This window comes from Stigmatopora nigra, chromosome 21 (genome assembly GCF_051989575.1).
Source record: "Stigmatopora nigra isolate UIUO_SnigA chromosome 21, RoL_Snig_1.1, whole genome shotgun sequence".
In the NCBI taxonomy this organism is placed as follows: Eukaryota; Metazoa; Chordata; class Actinopteri; order Syngnathiformes; family Syngnathidae; genus Stigmatopora; species Stigmatopora nigra.
Window position 1 is genome coordinate 5,901,224 of NC_135528.1, and position 27,762 is coordinate 5,928,985.

General features: G+C 38.7%; 4 protein-coding genes across 4 annotated transcripts in view; 1 reads left to right on the top strand and 3 right to left on the bottom strand.

Moving 5' to 3' along the window:
* Positions 1 to 15,740, top strand: part of gja4 (gap junction protein alpha 4) — a 31,589-nt gene extending 15,849 nt beyond the window's left edge. Inside the window, exons 6-8 of the mRNA XM_077742958.1 lie at positions 10,386 to 10,563; positions 12,691 to 12,913; positions 14,169 to 15,740. Coding sequence (XP_077599084.1) covers positions 14,178 to 15,182 — 1,005 coding nt within the window. The 5' untranslated portion in view covers positions 10,386 to 10,563; positions 12,691 to 12,913; positions 14,169 to 14,177 and the 3' untranslated portion in view covers positions 15,183 to 15,740. The remainder of the gene's footprint in view (positions 1 to 10,385; positions 10,564 to 12,690; positions 12,914 to 14,168) is intronic.
* A 2,322-nt stretch (positions 15,741 to 18,062) lies between these two features.
* Positions 18,063 to 19,168, bottom strand: smim12 (small integral membrane protein 12). The gene is made up of 2 exons (XM_077743711.1): positions 19,100 to 19,168; positions 18,063 to 18,554 (listed from the first exon to the last, which is right to left on the bottom strand). Exon 2 carries the CDS (start codon positions 18,542 to 18,544, stop codon positions 18,272 to 18,274), a length of 273 nt encoding a protein of 90 aa, XP_077599837.1. The 5' UTR covers positions 18,545 to 18,554; positions 19,100 to 19,168; the 3' UTR covers positions 18,063 to 18,271.
* A 358-nt stretch (positions 19,169 to 19,526) lies between these two features.
* On the bottom strand, positions 19,527 to 21,724 carry pef1 (penta-EF-hand domain containing 1). Its single transcript, XM_077743555.1, has 5 exons — positions 21,662 to 21,724; positions 21,041 to 21,233; positions 20,652 to 20,807; positions 20,420 to 20,563; positions 19,527 to 20,349 (listed from the first exon to the last, which is right to left on the bottom strand). The coding sequence occupies exons 1-5, from the start codon at positions 21,680 to 21,682 to the stop codon at positions 20,120 to 20,122; spliced, it is 744 nt and encodes a 247-aa protein (XP_077599681.1). The 5' UTR covers positions 21,683 to 21,724; the 3' UTR covers positions 19,527 to 20,119.
* Positions 21,725 to 23,874: 2,150 nt separating this feature from the next.
* gjb9b (gap junction protein beta 9b) lies at positions 23,875 to 26,815 on the bottom strand. Its single transcript, XM_077743809.1, has 3 exons — positions 26,751 to 26,815; positions 25,058 to 25,462; positions 23,875 to 24,458 (listed from the first exon to the last, which is right to left on the bottom strand). The coding sequence occupies exons 2-3, from the start codon at positions 25,445 to 25,447 to the stop codon at positions 24,015 to 24,017; spliced, it is 834 nt and encodes a 277-aa protein (XP_077599935.1). The 5' UTR covers positions 25,448 to 25,462; positions 26,751 to 26,815; the 3' UTR covers positions 23,875 to 24,014.
* Positions 26,816 to 27,762: the final 947 nt, after the last annotated feature.

The window sequence follows — 27,762 nt, forward strand, 5'->3', positions numbered from 1 at the left end:
AAGAATATTGTTATCGTTATGTAACCGTACACTTCGGGTTTTTCTGTATGTAACGATTATATGATTATGATTATATTATATGATTCTTAGGTCAAGGAGGTTGTATAATTATTCTAATCTAAATGTTGTTAGGTCTAGTCCCTGTTTTTGTTATTAGTAAAATACCTTGATTGTTATTGTAGTCCCAGATGTTGTTTTTACTCATACGTGATGGAATGATCAACAACTCTGTAACTTGTGACCATAAGAATAGGACGAAAATGTCTATTCGAGGAGACGTTCGGAAGTCGTACGGTGACGCTTGCTGTAACTCTCCCTTCCGGAAGCTTTTTATCTGATTGTATCCATTTCTATTTAATTAAATGTCAATAATTGAATAAGATGTCTTCCTGCAGTTATTGATAATTACGGACGAAGGTAATTATTAGTGAACCTGACATTTGGTCCTTCGGAGCTTTGGAGGTCAATATACCGACGCGGGAACCCAGGCGCTGCTGACCGACATCTGGATTAAGACCGTGCACGGCGTCTTCAATACCCTTTTCCAGGGCCGGAGTTTTTCGACGGGGGCGCCTGGATTCTCGGCGGTTGAAGACTTTTCCTGCTGGAGGGAGACATCTAATGGATCTCGGGTAAGTCCACATTAATGTCTGCATGTTGTGAAGGTGTTTACAAATGCGTTAAAGGGACATTGTATGTGAGGCCCATTGTTGGGCTGGTTTCGCGTCCTGGGTGACGGCGATAAAACCCTGTGTTTATACTAGTCAATGGCAGGTACGGTGGGGCACGTTGCTGGAAAGTGTCCTGTGTCTCAGGGGTAGGCACGAATATATTGTACGAGGTACGATATTGGGGCCGGGGAGTGTCCTGTGTCTAAAGGGTAGGCACGAATATACGTTGTATGGTGTTTGTGTGTTTTCTGCAGTAAAATTAGGAAAGGCCTAGGAGATACAGTCGATACAGTCGAATAGATAATAATAACATTAATAGTAATTATAAATAATAGAGTTAACTGTGTGAGGCACACGAACTCACTACAAAAAAAATAGAAGTAAAATATGGGAAACAAGTGTAACAAGGCGGGTTTGGATGACGATCCAAAAATATGTCTAGCTTGTAAGGATTGGAAATTTGTGGAAAGACAAAGCGCTTCAAAAGTTAAACATTTAAATAAATGGATAAAAAATTATGGGTTTGCTGGCCAGCTTGATTTACAAAAAATTTTTGAATTACAAGATAAAATACGCGCTAAACATAAAGGGGACCTAAGGAAAATGGAGAAGGATGGTTATAATGACACCTATTTTTGGTTTTTAATGGCGAAAAAACGTTGTGATGGGAACGCCAAAAATGCTGATAAAGGTGGGGCTGGAAGCACAGAACAGGCTGTGTTTTTCCAAAGAAAAGAGGATTCTGAGACGGGCCCGGTGGGTAAGAAACGGGACGTGAAAAAAGAGGAAACCAATGAGCAATTGTCGGGGGAGGTTGGGGGGGTACGGTCAACAAATCCGTTTGTACCCTTTCCAACAGATGCACAAGACCGTTTGACCAGGTCGGGGGGATCCGTGGGGGAATGGTCAAAAACATTGGGACAAACGCTATCACCGCCTGAAAAGCCGCTAATGAATAACATGGTGCTTGAACAATTCCCCATGATCGAGGTTGCTAACCCTAATGTGGAAAGTGACCAACCCCGGGTTATTTTGGTACATAGAACCTGGACTCAGGACGACGTGAAAAAAGCCGTAGACGGCGTCACGTCGTACAAAATAGATGTGGGGGAATTTGTCGTGCAGATGGAAGATATTAGACGGTCATATCACTTAAATGGAGTAGAAACGCAGCAGATTTGGATGGCCGCGTTAAAAGGTGATTGGCATGCTATTAGAGGAGATTGGGATCCAAAATCAAAGTGTGGATCATTAACTCATGATAGCCGTGAATTGGAAATAAGAGTGCGTGAGCTGATAGAGCGTGCCACGAAAAAATTTAAAACAAAAGCAAATTATACTGCGATTGGTAGAGCTAAACAAAAAGATAATGAGGCTTTTGATGAATATTTAATCAGGATGTCTGCTTGTTTTAAAGTCAACAGTGGCATTCCTGAGGATAACACGGTGGGCAGCCTTTATCAAGAGCAACTAAAAAATGTGTTACACGCTAATTCGAATCATGCCCTCCGAGAATGGATTGAGAAATATTGGGTAGATAGGCCCACGGGTACGCTTGACCAATACGTAAATCAAGCGTTGCATGCAGAAGGGGTGCTAAAGAAAAAAGGTAAAAAACATGGGGGGCCGTCCTCTGCGGGGGAAGAAATGTTTTATCAAGAAAGAGAAGAAGGGCATAAAAAATTTAACAAAATTAACTGGAAAAAAGATGGGGGTAAGTTAAATAAATATCGGACACTTAAAAGTAATGTATGCTGGATTTGTGGGAGAACTGGGCACATTTCGCGGGACTGCCCAGACAACAGAGCCTCTAGGGCTGGGACTCAATCAGCAAGGCCTGGCGTGGGGCCAGGGCCCAGTGGGACAACTGGTGGGGTCCAGTCTAGGGGAGTGGAGCTAAATTTAGCGGAAATACTGACACTTGATTCGATTAAACCTGAAATTACATTGTTTGTGAATGGGGTACGTTTAACCTTTTTGTGTGATACTGGAGCTTGTAAAACTGCAATTACACAGGATGTTCCGGGAATTAAATTCATGAAAGATAAGGTTTATGTGGCGACAGCTGATGGACAGGTTGCTACTGCTTCAGAGACGTTTCCGGTTTGGATAAGGGATCCGGAAGGGGAAACATGTAAAATGTCGGTGTTAGTGGTAAAAGAGTGTCCTGTCAATTTACTGGGTAGGGATGGACTATTACAATTGGGATTGGCGTTAGTACCCTCCGCTAGTGGAAATATGGTGGTTAAAAGGCGAAAGGAAATTAATTGTGGCCAATTAAATGTTTTGCATGTAGAGCAACCTGCTTTCTTTTACTATACTCTGGATGTGTCTAATAATACGCCGGCTTGTGTGGGAAACAGTTTGTTATCTACAGCTGCTAGTTTGATTGAGACGCGGCAGAGTGTGGCGAGCGTAAACTCCCTCCATGTTATAATGTGGTACAAAATGACGGAGGGGCCTGACGAAATTTATGAAAACAAATTGAGACGAGTCACGCCGTCTGAAATTAAATTGGAATATATGTACACGGACGGAATTTCTACAGTTGTGGCAGGGGTTGAGTTGTCAAGGGAATATAAGATTCTTTTTCTCGAGTGGGGAACTCCACACATTGTATTATGCAAGCCACATAATCAGGGAAAGGAGGTGATACGTGACTTTATACAAACAGCCCGCGAGACGAGTGATTGGATAATGTTGGATACAGGTCTTGAGTATAGCGAAAGTACGGAAACATACAGAAAGGCAGTGTTTCAGACGGTGGGGGTGAATGTGAATGTGGGAATTTACCTGCTTTGACAATCACAAACAACTAGGGAAGTATATCTATTATCGGAAGAGGAGGAGGAGTTGTTAGCAACAGTTCCTCCTGAAATATGGTCAAAAGGACCTTCCGATGTAGGGCTCGTTAAAGGGGTTATACCTGTAGTAATTAGACCAAAAAGTGAATTTAGGCCATGTATACGACAATATCCACTAAAACCTGATGCCTTAAAAGGAATAAGTCCGGTAATTGAAGATTTGTTAAAGGCGGGAGTGATAATTGAATGTGATGATTCACCTTGTAATTCCCCAATTTTTCCAGTAAAAAAGGCGGCTCCTTCTGTGGGATGGAGAATGGTTCAGGATTTACAAGCGGTAAACTCTGCAGTAATTCAACGCGCGCCGTGTGTGCCAGATCCACACACACTTCTGAATAATTTGGATCCAGAGGCAGCATTTTTTACGGTAATTGACATAAGTAATGCTTTTTTCTCCATCCCATTAGATCGAGATAGTCAATATTGGTTTGCGTTTACGTTCGGTAGGAAAAAATATACTTTTACAAGATTACCACAAGGATACTGTGAAAGCCCCACGATATATTCACAGATAATGAGTAGCAGTGTAGCAAGATTCCAGCCACCGGGGGGCAGCCAGATTATTGTGTATGTGGATGATGTGCTTGTGGCGTCGCCTAGTGTGGAAGTGTGTAAAAAGGACACTGTAACATTGATAAGGCACCTGGCGTCGGAGGGCCACAAAATAAGCAGAAATAAATTGCAGTTTTGTAAAGAACAAGTGAAATATTTGGGACATAATCTGGTGAAAGGTGGGAAAAAGATTTTGGATGACAGAAAGAGGGTGGTGTTGGAAGCACCCAAGCCGCTAACTAAAAGACAAATCATGTCATTTTTGGGTCTTACTAATTACTGCAGGGCGTGGGTTCCAAATTATGCAGAAATTGTTTCCCCCCTTTCTAAATTAATGAATGAAGAGGGGTTAAAAATGAACTCGGCTCTGAATTGGACGGCAGAGGCTGAGAATGCGTTTTGTACAATAAAACAGATGCTAGTTACTAGTGGGATTTTGGCGTTACCAAATTATAATAAACCCTTTGTACAAATGGTGGACTGTAGAGGAGAGTACATGACGTCTGTTTTAACTCAGGATTTCGGAGGGAAATTGAGGCCTGTTGCATATTTTTCAACCAGATTAGATAAGGTGGCCTGCGCGCTACCTCACTGTGTGCGAGCAGTTGTGGCTGCTTCCATGGCAGTAGAGAGCAGCGCCACAATAGTACTTTTTCATTCTTTAACCCTTAGGGTGCCGCATGCAGTGGCTGCATTGTTATTACAGACTAATATGAAATTTTTGTCCCCTGCCAGGCATTTGTCTTGCATAGCCATTTTACTTTCACAACCGCATCTCACACTCGAGAGGTGCGTCAAAATTAACCCAGCTACTTTGTTGCCAATTCCAGGGGATGGGGAACGGCATGATTGCCAAACATTAGCTGAAGAGGCTACAAGGTGTAGGAAAGATTTGAAAGATCAACCGCTAGACAGCGGTGAAGTCCTATTTGTTGATGGTTCTGCCAGGATAGATGAAATGGGAAAATTAAGGGCAGGGTATGCGGTTGTCACCGCGACTAAAGTTTTAAAAGCAGAACCATTGCCGCCAAATTACTCAGCACAAGCAGCAGAATTGGTTGCGTTAAGGGAAGCATGCATTTTGATGACCAACGGTGTTGTTACGATTTACACTGATAGTCAATATGCGTACTCGTCGTGCCATGTTTTTGCTAGCTATTGGGCAAATAGGGGCATGGTTTCGTCTACGGGTAAAGCAGTGACTCATGCCAAATTATTGCAACAACTGATAGCCGCAGTTCAGCTTCCAAAACAAATCGCTGTTTGTAAATGTGCGGCACACACTTCAAAAAAGGATCAGGTTTCCCTGGGAAATGCCTTTGCTGATAAGACAGCGAAGGAAGCTGCGGGGAGACCCTTTATTGGGATGATTGACTCTGTATATAAAAACAATATACTATCGGAAGACATTTTAGCAAAAATGCAGATACAGAGTCCACAATTGGAATTTAAAAAATGGATTGACAATGGGGCAAAATTAAAAAATGGGGTTTATACCAGTATCGAGGGGAAGCCAATCTTACCAAAAAACTTGTTTAGATGGGCTGCTATATTGAGTCATGGGAAGTCACATGTCTCAACAGGGGGGATGGTGGCCTTAGTACAACGCCACTACAAGACGTACGGTTTTAATTTATACGCAAAACATTTCTGTAGAGCATGTTTGATTTGTGCTCGGCATAATTCCCAAGGGGCCGTACGGCCAAAACGCGGACAATTCCCAAAAGCTACATATCCATTTCAAAATATACATATGGATTTTATTGAATTAAGTAAGAGTGCAGGGAAAAAATATTGCTTAGTCATTGTAGATGCCTTTTCAAAATGGGTTGAGATTTTCCCAGCAAAAACCGCGGATGCTTTAACAGTAGCAAAGGCATTATGTAAGGATATAATTCCAAGATATGGAATACCAGAAACCATCTATAGTGATAATGGTACTCATTTTGTTAATAAAATAATTGAAGGAATTGGCACTAGGTTCCATATTTCGCTGCGAAATCATTGCGCATACCATCCACAATCAGCTGGCCTTGTTGAAAGAATGAATGGAACCATAAAAAATAGACTAAAAAAATGCATGGAAGAAACAAAAAGGCCATGGACAGAATGCATTGATTTAGTAAAATTATATATTAACATCACGGCTTCAAATGGATTAACCCCATATGAAGTCCTGTTCGGTAGACCCTACAAATTACCATTATTCACTACACAATGGGAATTAGATGATGAGGCAAATTTAGCAGACTACATGCGAAAATCTTTAGAAAAGCGCACCGAACTTAAGTTACCAGAGGGAGATTTTGCTTCTCAACAGGAAACAGACGAAGCGACAGTGGTTCCTGGAGACTGGGTGCTGATACGCAGCATTAAAAAGAAACACTGGAGCGACGCCAAGTGGGAAGGTCCATACCAAGTGTTGCTGACCACCCCAACTGCTATCAAGATAGCTGAGAGAGCTACCTGGATCCATCTTTCCCACAGTAAGAGGGTTATCTCAATTGAAACGCTCCAAAGGAAAACTCTCCCAGAGAAACCAAAAGGTCATGTTAAAAACAAAAACAATCATTGCCCTTAGGGCAATGGGATTGATGTTTGTGATTCTATTCCCATCCACAGTAGGGCTGCTTTCTACAATTGGAGAAGGAGGAGGAGGCGTTTCAATCGAAGATACACCTTCTTACAAACGGGTAAAAAGGGAAGCTGTCCCTGGGAAAAAATTATACGACATGATAACACCCACCAAATCAAATTTACAAACGTGTTTCAAAGATATTGTTCCAAGGGAAAACGCACACACAATATTCTGTTTTCCAGAAAATAAGACCGCGGAAATCTACCTTTTCTGGGAGAAATTAACTTTAGAAACACGATTATCCCAAACAACATACAAGGGATCAGCCTATGGGGGAGGGTATGAGTGGTATATAACGGTTCAGTATGAGGATTGGGGGAGCCTTGTCGCAGAAACTGGTCAAGATTGGAAAACGTGGAGTACACAACCTTGCGCGAAAATCATCAGACCCCTGATAAAATTAACCCATACGTTGAAAGGATTAAAGATAGTGATCCAGACGGAAAAAATTAAATGTGGAAAAGGGCCTTGTCAAATGTATTTCCTAAGACCATGGGCAAGTGGGGAAGACATGTTTTTCAAATTCTATATTTGTGTCTCAACAGAAATAAAAACGCTTATGGATCTTGAGGGAGAAAATTTGGAGAAGGGGACGCCCGGTTCGGCCATAATCAGATTAAAAGGGAAAATGACCAGGGATGAGGAATTCATTACTGCGACAGGGGTTTCCCAAACATGGAATAATTGGTTACTGCTAATGGGAAGTACAGTTGGCGCTATAAATCAATCTTGTGTAGCATGTATGGGGCCTCGACCTCTTTTACGAATAATACCCGCGCAGATTACTTTTGATTGTGTAATAGAGGTAATGACAAAAAAAGATGTAAGTCCAAATTGTGAGAAGTGGAATAAGGTATACTCTGTTACAAAAGGAGAAAAGGAGATACCCACATTTTCAAAACATGTTGCCTTTAATCATTTTTCCTGCTTAAACCTTACAGGGCATGGTCTGAAGCTGGGGGCGATAAATGAGACGTGGTGTACCGACGTTCTAAAAACAACTGCACCCCTAATATCACGATCTGACCTGTGGTGGTGGTGTGGTGGAGATAAAATATACGATTCCTGTCAAAACGCGGCAGGACTATGTGCTTTGGTCTCACTGCTCTTACCAGTGTCTGTTTTTCCATCCACAGTGGAGGAGATACAATTGGCGGCTCAAAATTCGGAGATGCTGAAGGGTCGACCCTCCCGACATCGTCGAGAGGCATGGAGGGAAGGAGATCCAACATACATTGATGCGATTGGCATCCCCCGGGGCGTACCAGATGAGTATAAGCTGGCTAATCAAATCGCAGCAGGTTGGGAGTCTATCTTCCTTCTAATCACCCCAAACAAAAATGTGGATAGAATAAATTACTTACATTACAATGTCCAAAAACTTGGAAATTATACTGAACAGGGATTTGTGGCCATAAAGGAGCAACTGGCAGCTACCAGTCTGATGGCGTTCCAGGATCGCATAGCGCTGGATATGATCCTTGCTGAAACAGGGGGCGTGTGTGCAATGTTTGGAAAAGAATGTTGCACCTTCATACCGAACAACACGTCACCCAGTGGATCTCTCACCAGGGCCATTACTGGCCTGCAAACACTGAACCGCAATATGCAAGAACATTCTGGAGTAGATACGTCCGCATTGTCAGATTGGTGGGATAAGACCTTTGGAAAATATAAAGATTTGGCTACATCATTCATGGTGACTTTAGGCACAATTACCGCTATCCTAACATTGTGTGGGTGCTGTATTATCCCCTGTTTGCGCTCCTTGATAAGCCGACTTATAGCTACCGCAATTGCCCCTACAAATTCTAAAGTACATGAGATGTATCTTATGGGACGGCTTGGGGAAAACAGTGAGGTCCAGGAGTACGGTAAATCCGAGGACCAATTGGACGAATATAATTATGTTCTTTCTCTTTCAGACCAGCCATGGGAGTAAGGAGTAGGCGGGAAAAAATCACAGTAACCCGACATTACCATTTAGTGAAAATTGAAATGACTAATAACATACATATTATAAAAACGGGGGAATGTTGGGTTTATTCTGTTTTATTATTATAATAGTTATATTAATTCATTTCTTTATTAAATCAATCTCTTTCTTTTCTTTGTATTAATTCATTACTTTGTTAAATCATTCTCTTTCTGTTTTTCAAAAGTCTTAAGGTCACGCCAAGTCATCTTTAACCTAGACAGCCTGTTCCAGGATGGTTATACAAACAATCCACCCAATCTCAGTCCTTGAGATTTGGTGGGCCCTTGGTGACGAGGACAGGGCTATTCGGACAATAACAAGAATATTGTTATCGTTATGTAACCGTACACTTCGGGTTTTTCTGTATGTAACGATTATATGATTATGATTATATTATATGATTCTTAGGTCAAGGAGGTTGTATAATTATTCTAATCTAAATGTTGTTAGGTCTAGTCCCTGTTTTTGTTATTAGTAAAATACCTTGATTGTTATTGTAGTCCCAGATGTTGTTTTTACTCATACGTGATGGAATGATCAACAACTCTGTAACTTGTGACCATAAGAATAGGACGAAAATGTCTATTCGAGGAGACGTTCGGAAGTCGTACGGTGACGCTTGCTGTAACTCTCCCTTCCGGAAGCTTTTTATCTGATTGTATCCATTTCTATTTAATTAAATGTCAATAATTGAATAAGATGTCTTCCTGCAGTTATTGATAATTACGGACGAAGGTAATTATTAGTGAACCTGACACCATATAAAATGGTATAAGGAAAAATAAGCATGGAAAGCTCCATCTGAAAACAATGGTTTCAGCACCATGGCCAGTGACCTAAACATGCTCTAGTGCTAGCAAGGCTTCATGTGGATAAGTAGTTTGGTCATATTATAGTAGCTTATCATGACTCCATGTATAATGTCCTCCTATACTGTGACGGTCACAGTGCGAGCCATTCTAGCGTATAATGCAACGATGTAAGCGATTACAACCATTTCTTACAATTATATGCTGACGGCTGAGTTATGGCAAAGCACTCGAGGAAATCTGCACGCACATCAAATTTGGACATGCATCAGCGAGCTTTAACCTGAACTTTGCTAAATCCTCCTCGTGGCATGCTAATGCTCATTCAAAGTACTGGGATAGAGGAAAAAAACTTGGTTTGCACGGCCTGTTTGGTCAGCTAGTACATTTGTGGCAAGGGAGGAGAGTAAACATGCACGCACCGGCGGAAATACTTGTGTGGATTATTTTTCTTGGGCTAAGAATATCATATCAACTTGTGGTGGTGTATTTTTTCATCTAGAAAAGATTCTCAAGGAATTTCCATACAATTTCCTTTAAATATAAGGCACATTGGATTAGAAAATGCAGTAGTAGTAGTAGTAGTGGTGGTAGTAATAGAGGATTGTGTCCAAAAGATGGAGTTCTAGTAGGAGTAGTAGTGATTAGGAGTTGTTTTATGTCAAGTAGATGGAGAATTTCATACAATAATTTGTCTTTATTGATCTATATTGTATTTTAGTTGCGTCTTATAGTGCAGAAAATGCGAAAATCAACTATGTGCTTTTAATTAAATAGTCTTTTTATTCCTTCATGGATAGCTTCATTTTTTACATCATCCCAACTGAACGGCATTAGCTAATCTTTTTTTTTTTCCTCTTCAAAAAACAACAGCTGCCACATTGATTCCCAAACAAGGTTGATGAGCTTCATGGATGTTTCATCCTCTCCGTGTGGCCCATGGGATCATTGGGGAATTCTACGAAAACCGCCATCAGCTGTCCACTTTCATGCTTCTTCAATATCCATCAAAAATTACCGTCAATAAAGCCTTTTGGATGCTCTGAGCAAGGTAAGCTCCGATTGGACGGGGACCCTAATTCAGTCATGTGACCTATGCGCTTCGAATATGTTCATTTGATAAGATGTAAAAAGCCCTGCCGGTGTCATGTATATTTAATCCGACAACAAACGCGGTACATCACTTAAGTGGCTGTGACACCTTTACTAGCATCAGACACATGAAACGAGAACACTTGATGGTATTTTTTTTCTTCTGTGTGTATGGTTTGCTGCCTTTTACAAGACTAGGAAAAAAAATAGCATGCATTCTATTACAATAAGACACTATATTTGCCAAAAATAAGATTTCACCGCTCACAATATCACGCAGTAACGATACTGTAAACCATGGTGGCTGCCCGGGGGTGATAGAGTGCGCATATCCTGGTTAAAAACGTCTTAAAGCGTCCTTGGTCTAGACTTAATACAAAAAAAAAAATAGATACTCTTATCTATTGCCTTAGCGCATTTAAGAAAAAATAAATCAAGATAACAAGAGCCTTACAAAAGGCAAAATACTATCTGGTACCTTAAGCTGTGCTATCACCTAATAATATAAAATAGCATTGGGGGAAAAAATATAATATCCCAAGAAGATAAGGCCATATAGGATATCCTATGATACCCATAAAAATATTTTTTGATGCATGTTGTGTGGATATTTGGAATACAGCTAAGATAATACTAACAAACAGTTTTAAACTATTTTAGAAATACTACTATTAAGACATAAAATCATGAATTGGTGGAGTTTTTGTGCAATATGTACGCATATAATGTTAATGGAAAAGACCAATAGATGGTAAGAGATTGCCTGAGCTGAACAAGGTAATGATATTAATGGCGGACGGCACGTGCCGGGTAAAAGACGGCAAAATATATAAGAGCTCCCAAGAATGCAAACGGTTCTATTACGGAGGCTGTTCACTTCTTGTTCTGGTCGTCTAGAGAAAAGATGGAAGCGAGAAGGTAGCAAGACAGTGATGTGTCAAGATGATTTACTTTCTATTGGATTTTGACAGCACACGTTGCCTTCACTGCCCTCCCAATCTACATTGTGGGACATGGCGCTTCACTTTTGATTGGGTTGAACCTTGAAGACTTGGCCTCTGACTAAACCATTTCATTTGACTGAGTGGAGTGTCCAGACAATGACCAAAAAACTGCTGTTTTTACATGGTTTGCGCGTGTAGATATGGATTTAGAATTGATATCTTTTAGGTTAAAATTCTTCTTTTTGGTTGCTTGAATTCAAAATTTCAGTTTAGAGATTTACACATCAAAATATTATGAAATAGTATTTTTTTTCATGGTCAAAACCAATGCAAAAACTATCACTTGCAGCTTTTTTTTCATTCTATCATATTTTACAACTTTGATTTTCCACTTATTAATAGTCAAGGCCATTCCAGTGGAATCTTGTTTAATAAATAGCAAAGAAAATACAGAATTTTATTTTTTTGATGCATCAAAATGGAGAAAAAACTTACAAAACCAAGTATTTATATTATAAAGTGTCTGCCTGATGTTTTATCAATGCAGTACTATATTACTCAGTTAAATATGAGTCTTTTAAATTACCCACACTTTTTTTTTTGTCATATATCGCCATTATTAAACCCACCTGTCTATTAGTTATAAGATACGTACAACTTTCATAAATACTAATTGTCTTTTATATGAAGGTCATTTCTACGACTTTAAGGACACGGAAAAGCAATAACATCAAATTAATATCAAAGTAGCATTATCTTCTCCTTCAATTTCTTATTATTTTTTTCTATTTCAATGAGTTGAGGTTGAAACTCTGTGTTTAATAACGATTGGAAATATTTTATAGTACTTCTAGTATAAACTTTAACAGGTCAATAAAAAATATATCTATGAAAAAGCCCAGAAATAAGTTATCCTGCATAAAACCTGGCTATACAGCTTCTGTGTTTAGACGACTAGCGCCACCGTGTGTCACGTTATAACAGATTTTGAATAATTAAGTTTAAACTAGGGCCAACAAGTGAGTAACTGACATTACATATTTTTATTGTATACACACATTTACCATGAAAAAAAGTTCTATAGACTTCAATTGATTGCTATGATAAGGATGTTAAGCCTTTTTATTTATTTGTGCCCACAGTTTAGAAGACAAATGGCGGCCGGGCCTAAAGTGGAAAGTTGCCCCATCCCATTTCCTGCATAAAGTTCCTGAGGGAGGGCCAAAGTGGACTCGGAAGCTTGGGAAAGTTCTCTTCCCTTTATTTTCCGATGACACGGAATCTTTTTAAAGAAGGAAGAAAGAGCAACGTACGAGGAGGAGGACGGAGCTGGAGACCAACTAAAAGGCTCCAAAAGAGAGAAAGGTAAAACGCTGTTTGATACATAGGAAAATAGATATTATTTTAAACCCTCAAAGAGGAGAAAACAACAACAGAATGCTGGGAAATAGGAATAATTATGCCTTTAAATTGGATTCTATGATTGTGATTAGTAATCAGTCTTAAATTCGGATAACCTTTTCTTGATTGATTTCTTTTACATATTTTGGGGCTTTTAAAGATGACGAAATTCATTTATTTACATATTTTTTGGCTTATATAGACTTATTTATTGCGTTAGTATTTGAAAATGCTGTTCTTTTTGCCCATTGAAATATCCTAATGTTGTTTTTTTTACTTTTTTCCCAATTAAATATTTATAAATACGTACATTCTTTTAAAATAGATAAATTACACCAAATTGTGTGTATGTTTGAACAATCATTTAGTCCAAAATGTCAATAATTACCCCCTTCTTGTCCCACACTGTCAAAACGAGTGTGTATTGATTTAATAAGGGAATTATTTTTTCCCCTATTGATATTTTCCTTTTTTGGGGCGGGAAAGCTGAACTAACAGAAAAACACAATTGCCTAAATAAGTCAACATGTATCCCAATCTTCCCCAAACACAGGATGTTTACTCAGATTGTGTGTATGAGTGAGTGTGTCATTAACATGAAGCACTTTAAAAGACCCCAACTTTGCCCCCCATGAAATGATGGCAATCATATGTCATTAATTGAAGATTGACATTGCAACACTGATTTGGCCTCAATTAGAATCATAATAATGCCAGAAAAGGTTTACGGATGCTTATTTAATATATTTCATGTTAAATCTTAATTGTTAATGTGCATTTGTGTGGTTGAGGGTCTTATTTTGAAGCCCATTTTAATAGCACTGACCTCATGGAAAGAGCAATAGAGGGGCAGAAGGCAAAATTACTATAATAAAAATAACACAATGGGCCTATTATTATTATAGTACTTAGCTGAATAAAGCCAAATAATGATGTTATAATGCATTAGCTGTGTGCTTGTTAAACCCCCGGTGCTGAAATCAAATACCAGTAAGGTGTAAAGTCCTTTTCTTCGTAAAAAAAAAAACATATAAAAACAGTGGTGCCTCATTCCAATTCGCAATAAAAATAAAAAAAATGGCGTCAAAGTTTGGATGAAACACTTAAAACTAGATCCTTCAAATTGATATTTTTTGGTTTATTCTGCGAAATATGAAGTTTTTACACTGATTCTATTCGGAAAAAGGTTGAAAATGTGTTTTTTGGTGGTTTTTCAAAGGAGCAGAGAATGTCCAGAGCTGACTGGTCTTTTCTGGAGCACCTATTGGAGGAGGGCCAGGAGTATTCGACGGGTGTGGGCCGCGTTTGGCTCACCGTTCTCTTCTTGTTTCGCATGTTGGTGTTGGGCACTGCCGTGGAGTCCACCTGGGACGACGAACAAGCCGACTTTGTCTGCAACACGCGGCAACCGGGTTGTACGGCCGTCTGCTACGACAAAGCCTTCCCCATCTCCCACTTCCGCTACTTTGTCCTCCAAGTCATTTTCGTCTCCACACCTACCGTCTTCTATTTCGGATACGTTGCCATACAATCTGGCAATGAGGACGATAAAGACCAGACCAAACAAAAAGAGGGTGCTATTAGAAAGGGCATCGAAGCCCCTAAACTGAAAGGAAAGCTCTTATGTGCATACACATTTAGCATCCTCATAAAAGTTCTACTAGAAGTGGGCTTCATCCTGGGCTTGTGGTTCCTCTACGACGGCTTCCTGGTGGACGCAAAGTTCGAATGCGTAGCCTTCCCTTGTCCTCACACGGTGGACTGCTTCGTCTCCCGCCCTACGGAGAAGACTATCTTCACCATCTACACTCAGGCTATCGCCGCCATTTCCTTGCTTCTCAACCTGGTCGAGCTCCTCCACCTGCTTCAGCTCGCCATTTCGCACCGGTTGAAGAAACGCTACCTCTCCCAGGTTCCGGCATACTTGCCAAGACCCGCCGTTCCAACAGCGTCCCTCCCGGAACCCCCACGGACGCGAGAAGAGACACCAGAACCCTACAACCGGACCCCTCCAGTCCCGAATGAGGCGACGGGCTACACCACCCCCTGCGAGAGCTTCGGCAACCCAGTCCTAAAGGTCACCTGGGAATCCCCCGAGGGTGACGGCGATGTACTCCCTAGCTACATGAACTGCATGGAGGCAATGCGAACATCACACTCACCCAGGAAACACTACAGACCAAAGACCAAACATGGTCACCCGGGCATTTCAAAACAGAAGCACTACGTCTGATGAAAGCCATTTTTTTGTTATCTTTCTAAAAAAAAGCTTCTTTGCACATGACGCCCGAGTAAAAGAGATACCACAAAAAATGACAGCCAATGGATGCCTCAGAGGCAGCATAACATATTTTAGGTAGCTGAAATTGAAACCTTCCCGGTCACAAGTTACGTTTCAGAGAGCAGTGGAGTGTTTTATCGGGTATAAATAAATTCAGTCCCTGGAGGTTTCTCACAGTCTTCACTAGAGCTCCTCTCAGTCCGCACAATGGAATGTTCTTGTCCGAGTTCGACTCCCAAGAGAGCATACGTGCACTTATGCACGTACTGTATGCTATCACACACTCACACATCTTAATTTGACTTTATTCTTCATAAACACAACTTGTCACTACCATTAAAAAACACAAAGTATCTATATTGAATCATCAAGTAGGAAAACAAGCTAAAAACAAATGATATGACAACAAACTCGGACTCAAGGTGGTACAAATAAAGTCAAACCTTCCATAGGCGTATATTTATGAGAAATATGTTGATATTTATTGTATGGAGTAAAATAAACTATGTATGATGTTGATTGTAAAAGCTGCTCTTTGTTTTTCACAATTTTTTATGTATAATGACTCTTTTGATGTTTCACTTCTGTAGAATGGAGAGTAATGGCCAGCAATTATTTGCTATAATGATGGAGGCAAAACGCTCTTTTTCCTGGCTCTGTTTAAAATCCCACTCAGAGGTCCTGTTGTTGACAACGTTTCCTTGGAAAGCAGTTGAGAAAATACAAAACTCAACACATCTTGCCCAAAAAACATGTGGTAAGTGACCGCACATAGCCCTTCACTATTGCTAGGCTTTTATAAAACTCCATTTCTTTTTCTATGGTCTACTATGATGTCAAAACACCGCAAAATAGGCCATTTTCCATTTAAAATCTTCTCTCAATGACACGCTTTGTGGACATTTACTTTGCTAAAGTTACATTCCGTGAAAATTAGATTTTCACAATAGACTTTCCCTCAAAGAGAAACTTTTACGATGTTCAGGAACGGATGAAGAGAATTGAGTAGTTGTTCCACAACACAATTCAAGTCTATTTTCCAAAAAAAAGCTGCCTGTTTCCAAGCCTATTCTGTAAGGCTTGGCTGGCATTCTTGTAAAAGTCCTATCATCTGAATCCAGGTAGGCGGAGTCATTTGAGCTGGGCACTATCCCGCTATTGTTAATCTGGAAGCTAAAGAGGGGTGTTCTTGCAATAGGAAGGGGCGTCCAACAGATTGCAGGGGTCGAGCCGTCTTCTCTTCCTAACCGATTGTGAAAATAAAGTAGAAAATGAGAATCCTTAACAAATAACAACCACTGTGTGTATGTGACAGGTCGCCCATCCTACCCATACAAAACCTTATACCTATTAAATCCCTTTGGGATTGACTGCCATTGTGACCAAGTTTCCTGAGATTGTTAAGGTCATTGCTGATGCATTTCCTCAGTCTGTGATGTGTGGCTCATAGTAGAAAAAAAGTTTTTAAAAAAATCATAAGAATTGTTTAAAGCCTGTGTGCCTCAACAATTGACATTCAGGAACTTTCATAATTGCAACGTACTTACGGTAAGGAAATCCGAAAGGGAAATGTTCAGAAGAGTCTCTCAATAGATAAAAAATACTTATTTTAATGTCGCCATTTAAAATAAGGCAATACATTTGTAATGAATTCACCTTAAAATGTAAAATGTGGGTAACAATGTCAAGGTGAGTGGATTCAAACTGTTAAATTACCAGTAACTGATTAATCTTGTTTTATTCTTCATAAGGCTTTACTGTTTTTACTATCATTTTTTCCTTTAATGTCTTTATGGCATCCAGAAAAATATCAAGTCCATTTAAATTGGGCATTTTGATGCCAAAACAAACCCCAAATCTGACCATCCTCTAAATTTAGAATGTGGAAAGGAAGTGGGTTTGAACCTGTTTCCTTTTCCACTATTGTTTCTCCCTTGGGACTGTTCTCTAGATGGACATTCACCCTGACAATAGAGGCCTATAATGCTTACATTGTTCCGGACTATGTAGCCTACTGGACACTAATTCAATTATAACATACATACAATGAAGTAAAACAACAAACATGTTTCAATTTCCCCATTTTTGCAGCTATTTCTTCTCCATTTTGACCAGACACAATAGAAAACTGCTTAAAGTTGGTCATGTTCCAGTAGGAATAACATTTTTATGAGGTATACTGAACTGTTTATGTTGAAGTTTAGGCATGTACCTGTTTTCCAAATGTCTGAGTTTATGAGAGAATGACATTCCAGACAGTGCAATTGTTACTGTGACGTTTTCCTGGCTGTCCACTCAGGATGTTGAAATGCCAAACTTTCAAAAGAACCCAAAAAATTCTCCAGCATGGCCCATTATTCCTCATCATCCTTCCAGGAACAATGCAAACGCCTCCCCAACATCCCCTCGACACTTTCCCAGGATTCATCACTGTTAGATTCCCACAGCGCTGTCCAGTTTGGAGGAGTTACTCCATTGTTACCTGTCTGAATTGTTCCTAAAAAAAGGACGTAGACACATACAAACTCCCCTTGTCTTTGGATACAGAGTCAAATTTTTTTTAGTAACCTCTAGCCACTTGTTATCATTCAAATCCTGGAAGAAAAGGAGGAAGGAAATTTGACTGTCTCTTAATCTTTCCCATAGATTTATATAGTACAACTAGCAAAAAGGTCATAAGGTTTAAAAAGAGCATGAAACGCACAGGAAATGTTTGCAAAATTATCTGCAAGACTAATTTTAAAAGGAAAATATGTTGATTTAGATATAGTTTCATCCCCAAAAATAAGTTTCTTCCATTTGGCTCAGGTCAAAAATTGAAGGGAAACAAAGTTTTTTTTTATTGACAAATTTATTGATTCACGACTCCATCGTCCAAAAAAAACTTTGGCCATATTTTGCAGCTCAGAAAACAATGCCTGTCCTTCATTTGAAAAAAAAAAAAAGAATGCAATTGTATTCATTGGCAAAAAGAAAAAAAAAGAAGTTAACCCTCCTTTCCAGTCATTGTGATAAATAAATGTAGTCCATGCAGGAAGGGGTTAACTCTTTTCAGGTCGGTTTCTATTAAGAGCTGCTTTCGGAGTGAACTCCAGTTTTTCCTTTAAGCTAAGGACCTGAGTTCCGTCCATCCCTGCCTGTTCCTGCAGTTTTCTCTCCTCCCTGAGTTCGAGAATGCTCTTGTCCTCGCGAGGTTTAGGAGTTCCTCTGATGAACCATTCCAGGTGGTATCCCACTGCTCCCACCACAAAGGCCACTGGAAATGTCACATAGGGGGCATAGGTCCGCATGGCTGTCCAAAGTACTGGCCACATGACTGTACACCTTTGTAGTCCAAAAAGTGGGGAAAAAAACAAGTCATTTATTTTCCAAACTTATTTTAAGTTTCTTCATGCAGTTCATTATTGTGTAAATTGACTGAAAATAATTAAGATATATACATATGATATATGTATATGTATATATATATCACTCAATTCTTTTCACTAAATTCAAACAATAATGAACTGCTATATGTTATTTTTAATCTATACATGCATATATATGCACACAAAATACAATAAAATGTAACCTGAGCCCACATTCCAGGGCAATATATCCCTAGTTGTAGTTGTACATTGTTCCCATAATATTGGTATTCTAAGATGTTCAGGTCAATTTTAGCTCTAAATATTCACCTTATATAAGAGTAAACATTCTTTTTAACATTAGCTTTAATGGGTTGTATCAACAGTAAACTGACGTTACATATTTTGAGTAAGGACTAGTTAATGACAATATGGGCGCGTTGAGAGTAATAATGGTGGAGAAACTACTTTACTGCCCCTTTCCATAGGTTAAAAACCATTGCTTATTGTCATTCGACTCACCTTTACTGTCTCACGTTGGTGCCGCAGTGGAAGGTCTTAATTTCCGGGGGCGTGGTTATGCGTCAGAGCGTCACAGGATTGGGAGAATGTTCTTGCTCGTTATGTTGTTTTCCCTTGCACTTACCACCCTCTAGCGGTCAAAATGATACACTGCCAACCGAGGTGCATCAGTGTTGCTTTAACACACGTTCTACTAAAACTAAATTGTTTTATAGCATCAAGACCACACCAATGATTAGGCTTTCATACTTAAAAAAATACATTGTATTCATCCTAACGTCTGTGGGGGAAGCTGTAAATACATTTTGGTTGAGCTTTAATCCTTTAAAATACAGTAGTATTGCACATTATGAACATTGTGATGACATGCATTTTGGTGTTTATTTTTTACTTCTAGACATTTAAATGATACTAATACAGAAGCTGATCACTTTTGGCTTTTTATTTTGGCAATAGAGCATGATTTAGAAGTGTGTGCAAAGTGTCTTTTCAAAATACAATTCCCCATTCATTGCAAATGATGGTGTCATCACAAAAGTAATGAAAAACTCAAAACAAAAATCATAATTTTGACATTAAACCGACTCATTGGAATGTAAAGTAAGTTGTGCAAAATTGTTTGTTTTGTTCAACATCATTGGAACTTTGCTATCAAGGTACAAAAATATGATATTCTTGCAGCAGAAGGCACTATCAAAATATATTCCAACAACCATTTAATACTTCTAAGTGACATTTGCATGTCTCTTTCACCTCTGTAAACAATTTCTTCATCCATATAACGATTTTACTTATAGAACACCCTATAGTATATTTAGCATATGATGGTTTATTAGTGTTAGTAATTGTATTATTCATCTTAACACCAATTTGTTTGTTTTTGACTGTGATGTCAAAAAAATTGTATTAAGCAGATATCTGTAGGTTATGTTTCATGTCTCTATAGCAACATGTAACAATATACTGCAGTTACGCCAAATTTAAACCAATAACTGTTGATCCCTGCAGGCAAAACTCCGTTCACATGAGTCTTGTGATGGCTCCACCGAGGAAATCCTCATAGGCAAGTCGGATGTTGCCTGTCCTGGTGGTGTCTTTCTCTTGGAAGACCTGAGTCATGCTCTGCAATTGGGTGCACACTTGAATGAAGCCATCCAATTGGATGCCGGGACGGGAAGCGTGCACTCCGAAGCGACGTATCAATGACTCGGAGAACTGAGGACTCAAATTGTAGCCCATCTGTGCCAGGGCTGATTGAGGTGAGAGAAAAGTGGTGAGTTAATTATGTTCATTAGAGTTCTGTGGTTGTACAGTTTTCACCTTGATGTAGCTCTGTAGAACTGATAGACCCTGAACGATCCCTGTCGTATTGCTGAAAGAGTGCTCGCCATTTCTGAACAAAATCCCACATGGCTGAGAAGGCAAAAAGGTCCATGCGACTTGATCTGGTTCTGTCAAACATGTCTAAAAGTCAACACAAAACGTCAGCAATCTGGAACGCCTGATGGGTGTATTTTAATAATATTTGCGATGCTAGTACAGGAGGACTTACTGATCATCATAAGGCAAGTTTCATCATTAAAATTGGACCAATTGGAGTTGAGTAGTGCTTGCTTTAGCTCTTTCAAGTTGATATAGCCGCTGTGGTCCGAGTCGACACTCTGAAACCACTGGTAAGCCTCTGGGTTGACACCAGGGGGGATGTTTCCTATTGACAGAGCATAAAAGCTGATGGGAAATATGATGAACAAGGAGAAAGTGTGTTTTTATCATTGCACCATGAAAGCTTTGACACTTTCTTCCTGCTGGGTGGGATAAACCGAGCCTTTCAGTCTGTGACTTGGTTCATTCACATCGATCACTTTTGCACAAATTATGCGAGTAGAGAAAAAAATAAGAGAAATAAGCTTGCTAAAACAAAACAAAAAAGTGTGGGAGTACCTGAAGGAGCAGGATGATTATAACGTGCTCCATGAGGTTGACCCCCGTAACCCCCACTCCCTGGTACAGGTCCGTTGTAACCCCCTTGTCCTTGAACATAAGGGCCACTTGATGGTGCTGTTGCGCCACTGTATGGTCCGCCGCTTCCACTGTAAGGGGCATTGGGTACTGGGCGTCCAGCTCCTGGGTAGCCCTAATAAACAGTCCAAAAAAGATAATTTTTCATTTATTATTAATTCATATAGACTACAGATCACCCAATTGGCCACAGATCGTAGCTGTAATGCAATCAGTCATGTTTTTTTGGTTTTTATTTACATTAAATGGTTTGGCAAATTTAAGTGCACATACTCAATTAATCTATTTGATCTTATGTCATAATAATCCATTCAATTAGGCGTTCTAGTATGGATACTAGTAATAAATCTAAGGTTTGTCTGACGTCTAGTCGTAGAGAAACATTGAAACTACTGAATTTAAGTCTAGCTGACAAATGCTAACGACGTTTGACATTGATGACGATGGAAATCACAAACATTTTCAAGGATTTGACTGTTAGGTTGCGACTAATATGTTAACAAGCGATTTTCTGTTAGAATATCAAGTAAATATTGGCCGTACCTTTCCGTAGTTGTAACTCATTTTTACTTATTACTTCCTTTTTGCAAGAGGGTGGGTTCTGACACCTCACCCTTATAATGATTGGTCCATTTTACTGTCTATCCAAACCGCACCCACGCACACGATTTTAATTGGATAACCAAACTGCGCACTTCCTTCTCCATTTTGATTGGACAAGTAGAAGCTACGCAATGTCCTGTATTTTTCTTAAGCGTGGGAATTTGGCGTTTATGATGGTGGACGTAAAGTAAGTGGTTTCCCCTGCTTTATTGGTATTAAAACGGGAAATTCTTGACTGTTTCCTAAACATTTTGGTACACAAAATAATATGTTATGATACATTTGACGTGTGTGAGGCTGCGATTTGAAAATTTTGGAATTAAGACCAAGTCAATCTATAATTCACTCATTACAAACAATTGGTCCTCATGTAAGCTTTATTAAATTGTCTGATTCCTATCCATCATTATATACCCCGTATTGGGAGCAAAAATACGCATTTTTATGCTTAATATCTTAACACAATGACACAAGTGATCTGATCGCTTTTTATTGATTGTTGTAAATAACTCACAAGAAGCTACTGTACTTTTTATGCGTGCCATTTCTTCAACCGACAGTAGATGGCAGTACAATACAACAAACCAATGAGTCATTTTATACAAAATAAAATGGCAAAACTCCTCTTGTAAGATTTCATGATACGCTTGGAGACAAAGGACATCATCTTGTAGATGCACATTGACTTGAATTTTATGCTTTGGTCAATAGAATGAGATTTAACTCTCCGTAAAGTGCACAAATAACAACAACAAACAAATGAATTAAGATAAGTAAATCCTAACAATAAATTATAACTAAATAATTAGTCACATGATAAGTAGTGTATGCCTGTTTATAATTATGTGGCTTTTTTCCCCAATAGGACAACAACATGAAGCAGTCTTTGTTGACGGGAGGATCCAAAGAAGACTTAATCACGAGGTATGTGAAATCCACTTTAATTATAATAGGTCAACCGGCATCCTTTTCATTCCTCAAGTGGGTTGATAGGGTTGAGTTTCAATGTTACTTGTAAATGTAACTTGTTTCACTTCAAAACCAACCTTTGGTAATTTTCCAGATTACATGAAATGGAAATGAAACTATTTGAGTCTTTCTTTAGGCATGTGTTTCGTCGAAACTCATCACAATTTCCCATAAGGCACTTATGAATTGAATAATATATTTTGATGTGTGACACAATTAACAATTTGGGTTCAATGCCTACTAAAAAAAAGTACTAGAAAAAGACTCTTAGAACATCAGAAGCAAACTACAAATATTTATTTTCTATGTGAAAACGGAACATGAGTGCACAATAATACAAAAATAACATTGGAAAAATCTCTGGGGAATTAAAGTACACACAAGGATAAACACACAGGCGCCACATTGTGCCGACAGCACCAAATAATTGAATAGAACTGAAATGAAGCAGGCAAATAAATACAGTCAAAAAGGACAAAGAAGCACCCGGGCAAGAAACAAAGTTTGCTGTAGGAAGCTGATTCGGCAGATATTATTGGCTGAGCCTACAGCGGGTTGAACTAAGGCAACACTGAGAAATTAAACTAGGTCATAAAGTAACTTCAATCAAATGCACCAAACCAAAACACAGATTAAGCAATATACAAAACCCCAATTGAGGAAAAAAAGGAAATATTTAGAGATCTACAGCATTAAAGTGCTTCAACGGCCAACAGGTAATGTGGGTTTATGCGTGTGTACGTACGTTTACTAAACTGTCACTCAAAATTCAAAAATATCGTTGCATAATGTATTCATTTTAATGGCTTAATAAATAATTGTCTCATATTTTAACGTCACACATACATTTGATAAAATATCTTTTACATAATTGGTTTACTTTTCTCATTTTTAAAGGGTTTAGGCCAGGGGTGGGGAACCTATGGCTCGGGAGCCATATCTGGCTCTTTTGATGGGTGTATATGGCTCTCCGCCTTTTTAAATAATATATTCTTCATTAGACTTATGTATACTCTCATTGATTAGCAACAGTGAAATAATGTTCTCAAAATAATTCAGACTTTTTTGCACACATTTTCATGTATCTTTACTGTTAAATTCTGAGTATAACTCTTTAAGGGATCATGTTTAAAAATATGAATTGTTTATGGCATATGTGAAAATAAAACATATCGCTCCCCGCCTTTGACATAAATACAACATCGTAGTTGTGAATATATAAATATCCCACATTTCTTCATGCAGAGTCATGATTGATGAATATGCATATGTTCATATGTTCAACAGCTGCCATCCAATCATATTCTCCGCTCCTTAAATGCGTTCAACAATGGCCTTTTTCGCATTGCGGTTCACTTTTAGTTTCTTTGCGCTCTTTCTCAACCCTGTTATTGAGGTTTTCGACGGAGGCCGTTGGATCCACACGGATCGAATTTCTTGACCCGGAGGTCTTCAGCAATCTCATTTGATGTTGGTCGGCGAATTCCCGCCTCATCATTTCATTCCTTTTGGCTTTCCATTTCCGGATGCGCTTGCAGATGAAGTAAACCATTTCGCAGATGCACATACAAGTACAGAGCACTGAAGACACCACCATGAAAAGGGTGAAGATTTTTTTCTCCGTAGGCCTTGAGATGAAGCAGTCCACCACGTTGGGACAGGGGTCCAGCTCACACTTGGACAAACGGGGCAGGTCGAAGCCATCGTAGATGTGGTGAAGAATCAAGAGGAAACCCACGTCAAAGGTCGCCTTGAGAATCAAGCTGACCTAATTGATAAAAAGGAGACACCATTGATGTGCAGAAAAACAAAAAAAAGTGCAACACATAGTCTGTGAAAATTGGTGCTTGGACGTTTGGTCGCCGGTCAAATGTACTTAGATATTAAACAGTACTTAGATAGTACACAGTACTTGGATATTAAACAGTACTTGGATATTAAACAGTACTTGGATATTAAACAGTACTTGGATATTAAACAGTACTTGGATATTAAACAGTACTTGGATATTAAACATTACTTGGATATTAAACAGTACTTAGATATTAAACAGTACTTAGATATTAAACTCTCTCTCTTAGATATTAAACTCTCTCTCTTAGATATTAAACTCTCTCTCTTAGATATTAAACTCTCTCTTAGATATTAAACTCTCTGTAAGATATTAAACTCTCTTGAATATAATTTTGAGCGCTGGCTTTAAATGTAAACTCTCTGTCACCATTTGACCGGCGACCAAAAGACCAGGGACCAAAAGGGACCAAACATCCGGCAACCAAACGTCTGGCGACCAAAAGACCAGCGACCAAACGTCCGGTCGCGGTAAAATTTGGTAAAACACCATCAATTGATCAATCTCATCCTTACCAAGTAGGTCCACCAAAGACCACCACGTTTTTTCCCCGGATTGGAATATAAATGTTCATTTTTGTGCGTCTTGTTGAAGGTCCGCTCTTTATTTTCCCGGTATTTGACGTGACACGTCACCATCAAGGTCGGACACGTGACAAAGATAAGCTGCAGGGCCCATAAGCGGATGTGGGAGATGGGAAAGAAAAAGTCATAGCAGACGTTGGTGCAGCCGGGCTGCTGGGTGTTGCATACAAAGTCCTTGCTCTCGTCCCCCCACACTCGCTGGGCGGCCACTACAAAAACCAACACCCGGAAAATGAAAACCATAGAGAGCCAGACCCGGCCGAAAGCTGTGGAATATTTGTTGACGCCGCTCAGCAGGACCTCCAATCCAGACCAGTTCATCGTTGTAAACTCAGCCTGCAGATTTTGGTATTGAAAAAAAACAACATCCATTTAGCTCATGGAAAAGTGATTAGTATATTCAGCAAAAATAGCGAAATCTGGAGATTTTAGTTTATTCAAAAGGTCCTTCATTCATCACAATTTGATGGAACACCTTGACTTTCTACTTTAAGTTTCTTTGTCAATCAAATGATGTCTGAAATCCCCATAAAAGACTCCCAATAGTCCAATTAGCCAACATTACTGTCCTTGAGTATGACAATCTAATGTTCCGTCATGCTTTAGTATTAGTGTATTACATTATTGTACTGTAATAGCTATCATTAACTTTTAAGAACATTTACTCTGTTCTAGTGCCAAATGTTCTCATTGTGACATTGCCAAACTACAATGTGATTTTGTACTATTAAACTCTGGCTTATCAGTATCACCGTATTAGTTTGCACATTTCAAGGTGACAGTATATCAGATGTCTAAAGCTTAATACATGAAAAAACAAATTGCAACAAACTCGGATTATATTAGCTTTTGCTTAGGCATAACAAAATAATGTGTATCTTAGTTTTTAAAGGTTTTTTTTTTAATGAAATGTATTTATAGCTGAAATGAAAAGTAAAACCGTGTGAGTATTGGCAAACAGGAACTTCTGGATTAGCAAGGAACGTCCTCGCAGAACAAACACAAACAAGAAATTGACATGTTTCAATATTATGAATAAGAAATTACATAACATTTCCTGGCTCTTTATGAGGTAAAAATAAGAATTAATCACCTCTGAAGTACTAAAATCGCTCTTTGAACATATGCCATTGACTTTTACTTTGAAATGGTGTGAGGAGTTTGATTCTTAATCATTAAACATTTCTTCAGTGGCCAGTAAACAGCTCAGAAGGAAAAAAATCCTACCGTACCTTTAAATTTTAAAAAACCTCTTTTGCATTTATGTAAAATGATAGTTCAAACCCGGCAGTTCAAACTGGTTAAGCAACTTTTTTTTCTCTTCTCCACCCTTGTCATCCCTAGTGTCAACATTGTGCTTTTCATAAATATTTGAAACAAAATTAATTCATTTGAAATATATATAAAAAGTCCATTTGTGAGCATCATCTTTAATAACTACCCAACAAAAAGTGGCTGGCAATTAAAGTTCTTATTTGTTATGATCATTGCAAAGAATAGAAACCATGTTTTTTTTGTATATCTTTTTAAAGAACTGTATAAACATACCAGAATGACATAATACTAAATACATAAGCTATAGAGAAAGCAGAAAGAATGTTAGACAATATCTATATAGACGTACCTTACAGACGTTTTTCCGATGCAATGGAGAACAATCTAACTAGTTGCTAGTTATGACTACAGCTAGTTAAAAAATATAATGGGTGGAGTTTCAGCCAACACGCCTACCAAAGAGCTCAAGTACATTTTATTATGTACAATATATATCTAGGCTTCAACATACACAACTTACCAACTATTTAGCTTTACTAGATGAAAACAAAACAACTAAAAAACATTACATTTACTCCAATAGTAAAGCTTTTAAGCTAAATTACAATCTCCATTCATTCACTTCTTCAAGCGCAATAAATATACATTTGACTGTAAATGTCAAAGCTGAAAATATACTACAAAATTTTACTAGCAGCAGCTAAAAAGTCGGTCAGTTTCGCCCGAGTATGTAATAAAACCTTTTCCTCAATGGCATACTACTTTATTACTTACAATAAAATTAGAAGTTATACATCACTGAAAACTGTTAAAAATACATTGCAGTTTCAATGAACAATTTGATGAACTTCTAGTGTAACATCATATCTGTATTTGTTGCGATTATTTCTAGCATTCATATTAATATATTTTTTGATATAATTTATATTACCAACACATCCTTTCTAACAACTAAAAACTCACAAATACACAGAAGCAAATGCGGATTAAAATAGTAATACAATAGTACAACATTATTTTAAATCTATTACCATATAAAACTGGGAAAGAGAGTATTTTAAAGAATGGTTGTAAGTAAATTCCAGGCTTGAATGATTTGCCAAAGGAGTTGGAGAACAAGATTTCCCCCCTAGTACTTTGGATAATTGCTTGGTGGTGTTTTTATAGGCTCAGAAGTTGTAAAAAAATAGCAAAGGCACCTCCACCTGCAACAAGTTGTGACATTCTTTGGCCCGAGGAGGGTGCTAATGTTCCATTGTTGGCTATTATGTGTTCTTGAGCAACCAGGATTAAAAAAATAAAGAAATAAATGTAATAAAATGTCCAGACAGAAGAAAAAAATGATAGTCTTAATATGCAGC

What these genes read in the sequence shown, in the direction of transcription:
- gjb9b (XM_077743809.1), bottom strand. Translation starts at nt 25,447, where the DNA reads ATGAACTGGTCTGGATTGGAGGTCCTGCTGAGCGGCGTCAACAAATAT. An exon ending in GTCTTTGGTGGACCTACTTG is followed by an intron (nt 24,459 to 25,057) that starts GTAAGGATGAGA and finishes TTTATCAATTAG; the next exon opens with GTCAGCTTGATTCTCAAGGC.
- smim12 (XM_077743711.1), bottom strand. Translation starts at nt 18,544, where the DNA reads ATGTGGCCAGTACTTTGGACAGCCATGCGGACCTATGCCCCCTATGTG.
- pef1 (XM_077743555.1), bottom strand. Translation starts at nt 21,682, where the DNA reads ATGAGTTACAACTACGGAAAG. An exon ending in TAATCATCCTGCTCCTTCAG is followed by an intron (nt 20,808 to 21,040) that starts GTACTCCCACAC and finishes CTCTGTCAATAG; the next exon opens with GAAACATCCCCCCTGGTGTC. An exon ending in AACTTGCCTTATGATGATCA is followed by an intron (nt 20,564 to 20,651) that starts GTAAGTCCTCCT and finishes GTTGACTTTTAG; the next exon opens with ACATGTTTGACAGAACCAGA.